The 5,846-nt window shown below is 46.8% G+C and overlaps 1 protein-coding gene across 1 annotated transcript in view; it reads left to right on the forward strand.

The window, feature by feature from the left end:
* Positions 1 to 5,833, forward strand: part of LOC108682008 (MAP kinase-activating death domain protein) — a gene marked incomplete at its 3' end in the record, with an annotated part of 13,236 nt that extends 7,403 nt beyond the window's left edge. Inside the window, 8 exon segments of the mRNA XM_018171097.2 lie at positions 537 to 639; positions 785 to 925; positions 2,853 to 2,997; positions 3,630 to 3,759; positions 4,113 to 4,329; positions 4,675 to 4,762; positions 5,336 to 5,520; positions 5,823 to 5,833. Of these exon segments, the coding sequence (XP_018026586.2) occupies positions 537 to 639; positions 785 to 925; positions 2,853 to 2,997; positions 3,630 to 3,759; positions 4,113 to 4,329; positions 4,675 to 4,762; positions 5,336 to 5,520; positions 5,823 to 5,833 (1,020 nt within the window).
* Positions 5,834 to 5,846: the final 13 nt, after the last annotated feature.

The raw sequence follows: 5,846 nt of genomic DNA on the forward strand, positions 1-5,846 counted from the left end.
ATATATACGCAGTATCTGACGCTAAGTCAATGTTGATGTTGCTTTTAATGGAGGCACAAGACAGCTTAGGTTTTGGACGCCGTGCTATTTTAATGAATGTAATGACTGAGGACTTCTGATGCAGCCCAGATATAGCTGATGGAATCTGGGGTTAGGTTAGGTGTGCCAAGTTCTTTTTTCTGTCTCTTATACACATCTAGATGTGTATAAGAGACGGGTTTAGGACTGCAAAGGCATTTTCCTTGTAAGGATGACCATGCTGTTGAACATGGTTGTGTCAACATCAACAAGCTATCTGGGGGATACTATGGTTAGGTTAGGGACTCCAGGTTGTTGTTTATAGTGAAATTAGCGAGTTTTGAAAGTATGGCCCCAGGACGTAGAATAAAGCTCTAAACTAAAAACATTATCTTTTCGAATGAATATGTTGCATTGCCTCATTCTTTGCCTTCGCGTGGCTATAAGAGACTTTATTTGTATTTTTTTCACTTTAAAAAATGTTGATAAAGATCCCAAGCCTCCATAACCCCCGCTAGTACCGCCATGACCCCCCCTACCCCCGCAGACGTGGAGGCGTGTGGTGCAGACGGCGGCCACAACGCGGAGGTCCTGCGGCAGCTCCTCGTGCAGAAGAGACAGGTGAGCGCGCGGGGCACCTCACTGCCCATCACTGCCCTCCATTGCCCATCACCGCCCATCTCTTGCTATAACTGCCAATCATTGACTCCTCACCGCCCCTCACTGCTCCTCCCCGCCCCCCATAACCCTCATATTGCGCCCCCAGGACAGCGACGCGGGGGAGGCGCCCTCGTGTGGGGGGAGTGACGCGGGCTCCATCATCACGAACCCTGCCTTCCACCGCCACCGCCTCTCCCACCACAGCTTCCGCTCCACCGTCTCCGACTCTGAGCTTGAGCACTCCAATGTATGTTGCTCTGGGATGTCTGGGGTGACTGTGATGCCTGGGGTGAGTGTGATGTCTGGGGTGACTGTGATGTCTGGGGTGAGTGTGATGTCTGGGGCGACTGGGGTCAGTGTGATGGCTGGGGTGACGTGGTGTACTTGGACTTCGCGAAAGCGTTTGACAAAGTTTACCATGGAGTGCTCTTCAGAAAATTGAGACTGCTGGGAGTCGGAGGTGAATTGCTGGCATGGATCCACAGCTTCCTAACAGAAAGACTACAATCTGTCGTTGTAGGAGGCTCGAGATCGAGCGTGGCTAGGGTGAAGAGTGGAGTACCACAGGGAACGGTACTCGGCCCAATCCTCTTCCTCATCCACATCGCCGACATAGATGTGGCAGTGAACCACGCCACTGCATCGTCATTCGCGGACGACACCAGGATATTAATGACCATCACGGACAGGACGGACAGTGAGAGGTTACAAGAAGACCTCTCTGCAATATATGACTGGGCCCTAGTGAACAACATGCAATTCAACGGGACCAAGTTTGAGGTTCAGAGGTACAGAGAAACCGGAAGAGCTGGAATGGATCACCGCTACCTGGCACCTGACAACTCGGAAATCGAAGAGAAGCGACTCGTTCGCGATCTAGGAGTGTTGATGAACAATCAGATCAATTTTGGTGATCACATACCGGCAATAACCGCAAAAGGTAGACGACAGATGGGGTGGATCTGGCGGACGTTCAGAACAAGAGAAGCGGAACCGATGATCACACTCTTTAGAGCCCTTGTAATATCAATTCTCGAATACTGCTGCCAGCTCTGGACTCCGTTCACACTCGGCGCAGTGCGGCAACTGGAAGGTGTCCAGCGAACTGTCACTTCCAGGATCAGAGGGATGGAAGAGTTGAACTACTGGGAGAGGTTGAGGCGCCTGGGTCTGTACTCACTGCAGATGAGACGGGAGAGGTATGTCATTCTGTACACAGGGAAAATGATAACCGGAATGGTGCCAAACTTCGAGAGCGAGACCTTCAGGATTGAGACACATCAGAACGAGAGAAGGGGGAGACTGTGCAAGATCCCCCCATTACGTAACAGATCCGCAGTCAGATTTCAATCCCTGCGGGATCACTTTCCATGGCAGGGCCAAGGCTGTTCATCGTCCTACCAAGGGATCTAAGAGAGAGGGAGTTCACCCTGGAAACCTTCAAAAGACAACTAGACGTGTTCCTGAGCACAATCCCAGATCGACCTCCCCTGCAACACTACCAGCGGCGAGAAGCAAGCAACAGCATCGTGCATCAGGTGGCCCAAATGAGGGCGGATGAACGATAATCAGAGGCGGTGATCCATCGTGGCCTGGGACTGCTATATCCCAAACAAGTACCAAGATTTCCAAGACCAAGACTGTTGTGACTAATGAGTGTGGTGAATGTACTGATGACTGTTGTAACTGTAATAAGTGGGGTGACTGCGATGATGGCTGATGTTACCATAAATCAATTATAATGCAAAAATAATTTGTGTCTGTGAGCAATTTAGTTTACATTTGTATAATTCTTTAGGATATTATGTGCATCGCCGTGTGATAACAATTCTCCAAACAGTTTTTGTGTCGCCATAACAATATCCTGACGTCACCTGATCATGAGAGATAATATTATGACTGTGATAAGTATGTTACTGCCACTAATGTGGTAGCGGTAAGGCTAACAGAAACGTTAACAGTTACGGTAATGGTAACGTTAATATTAACACTTGCTGTAATGGTAACACTAACGGTAACAGTAACAGTAACAGTTAGAGTAATGGCAAGACTAACGGTAACGGTAACATTAAGAGTTAGAATAATGGTAAGACTAACGGTATTGGTAAGGGTAACAGTAAGAGTAATGGTAAGAATAACGGTAATGGTAACGATAAGAGTAACGGTATGGGCAGTTCCCGCGGGGTAACAAGAGGACCTCGAGCATGTGGTCGAGCAAGAGTTCGCTGTCCGCGGGGGTTCGCTACCACGCCTCTGGTACCATGATACCTGCCTCCACCACGCCCTCACCTGACTCCGGCAGGACCTACCTTTATGAAGGTGAGTCATGGTGTGATGTGGGTGACTTAACGTCATGGTGCTTCCTCTATGAGGGTGACTTAACATCACCATGCTTCCTTTATGAGGGTGAGTTAACATCACCATGCTTCCTCTATGAAGGTGAGTTAACATCACCATGCATCATCTTCGAGTGAGAGGCTTCAGCAGCTATCACTGATACTACCAAAGGCCGCTCTATGTTAACAATTCTTGACTATCGTGTAAACTTGCATTGTAGACAAACTATAAAGATAAAAGCCGACATTTATTAATAAAAAATTGTGATCGTTTTGAAGCATTGAGTGTCGAGCAGCTGATAATACCAGCAAACGCCGCTCTATGTTTACAATTCATTCCTATCGTGGAAACTTGCAATATAGATAAGCTATAAAGAGTCAAGCCGAGATTTATTAATAAAATAGTCTGATCGTTTAGAAGCGTTGGATGTTGTGTTTGGTCAGGGCTGATCGGCAAAGAGCGGTCACCGCTGTGGGACCAGATGCAGTTCTGGGAGGACGTCTTTTATTTATTACTTATTTATTACATATTTATTACATATTTATTACTTATTTATTACACTTATTAATAAAAATTGTGATCGTTTAGAAGCCTTGGTTGTTGTGTTTGGTCAGGGCTGATCGGCAAGGAGCGGTCACCGCTGTGGGACCAGATGCAGTTCTGGGAGGACGTCTTCCTGGACAGCGTCGCTCAGGAGCGCGACATGGTCGGCATGGACCAGGGGCCTCGCGAGATGATGGAGAGGTCCGCACCAGCAATAACTTCTATTCTTATTACGCTCTTTAAGCAATATAAGCTTTGTAGTCAAATGAATATTTATTTTATATAATCTAGGTTACTCGTCTCGAAGTGTTGTCACTCGAAGGTGACTCAGAGTATTGTGGTTGGAATTGTTCACTTGTGAATTCCCCTCTTGATATTACGTAACATTGCATGAGCCTGCATTTGTAGGGTACAGTTTGACTAGTGCCTCATGTAAAGTGTCCCGACGTAGCCTAGCCCCACGAGGCATGCCATGGCTAAGGTGCAAATTAAGCAAATTGCTCACGTATAATTGACCGGCCTAACTAAGCCTAACGTGGCCTTGTCTTCGTAAGGTACAACAACTTGAGCGAGTCTGAGCGCAAGCGACTGGAGCACGAAGAGGACCGTCTGCTGGCGACGATGTTGTACAATCTAGTGGCGTTCATGGTCATGGTGAACGTGAGGAAGGAGGAGATCAAGACTAAAGTGCGTCGTTTGCTCGGCAAGTCCCACATAGGACTCGTGTACTCGCAGGAGCTCAACGACCTCCTCGACCAGATCAACAATCTCGTAAGTTCCTCCCAATAACAATAACTTCGTGCTTGGTCTTCTTGTCCACTACCTAATTCATTTTCATTCCTCGTGCCCACAATTTGATAAATTTGTCCCTCTTTCAAGTTTCTCTCTTTCGTATTCTCTACTCTGATTATAACTTGTCATGTTTATTTCAAAATGCCGCAACAGGCGACTGAATTAATTTTTTTCATCTTGATATTCTGTAAGACGTAAATATATTCTACGAGTAAGGATTGCTATAGACGACCTAAGTCACTATGATAATAGACGACCTAAGTCACTATGATTATAGACGACCTATGATTGCTATAGACGAGCTAAGTAACCCGCTGCTCGCAGCACGGCAACAACATCGACCTCAAGCCCCTGGGGTCGCGGCAGATGCACCGGCAAAGCTTCACCGTGCACTCCGGCACCGACGCTTCAGGTGCGTCGCGCCTTCAGTACACGTAGAATTACTGACCAATGTTGCTCAATTGTTGCTGCATCTTTCTGTCAACAATAATAAGAAACTGACCTCATGACGGCTGACTAACTATAATAACGACCTCATGAACGGTATAGAGCCGTAGAAATAGCCCCTGTAGTACAAGTCTTCTTTTTTATTTCACGTAAACATTAAATGCTGTTGTCCAAGAACCTATAGTTCTAATCTTTACGCTTTAGGGATTTTGTTTATATATCTACCTTTCAACATTTTTTCTATAGGTACTTATCAAGTGGTATACGAAACTTGATGTCAATTTTTCACCCCCAAAGTGTCGATTTTTTTCCTCCCCGTTTTTAAATCGTTCCAAATTTGTTTTTTAGCGCATTTTCTCATTTATGGAAAAAATGTACTATTGTGCTCGCCGTGTCCATCTGTCTGTCTGTTTGTCTGTCTGACCGTCTGCCTGTCCGTCCGTGACTTCACGTTTTCGTCGACGAGAAAATGCGCTCTCTGTCACTCACTGCAGTGAGTACTGAGTTGTATTTTTTTTATCGTGATCTTACCCATCAGGAGAGCTGCTTTTCCTGGAGGTGCGGGACGACGGTCTCATCCTGCGTTCAGTGAGCGGCATCATCATGGAGCGGTGGTGGTTCGAGCGCCTCGTCAACATGACGTATTCTCCTAAGAATAAAGTCTTGTGCTTGTGGCGACGTAATGGCGGCCAGACACAGCTACACAAGTACTACACTAAGAAGGTGGGACTGCTCGCTAATTAAGTGCTGCATGCTGCGCTTTTAGTGAAGGAGCTTCACTTTAACTACACTAAGTAGGCGGGACTGCACGCTAGGTGCTGCACTTATGGTGAAGGATCTTCATTTAATGATACACGTGGAGTGGACTGAATATCCCTGGCAGAAATACGCCAAGTCTGGAGCCGGACTATTAGAACTCGCTCCGTTTATACCCCGTAGCATATACCCTTCCCCTCCCCATATCGGCCTCCCTTACTTCCCTTATTCTGGCAGTGTAAAGACCTGTACTCCCCTTATTCTGGCAGTGCAAGGACCTGTACTCCCCTTAT

Source organism: Hyalella azteca, unplaced genomic scaffold (genome assembly GCF_000764305.2).
Source record: "Hyalella azteca isolate HAZT.00-mixed unplaced genomic scaffold, Hazt_2.0.2 contig6372, whole genome shotgun sequence".
NCBI classification, from domain to species: Eukaryota; Metazoa; Arthropoda; class Malacostraca; order Amphipoda; family Hyalellidae; genus Hyalella; species Hyalella azteca.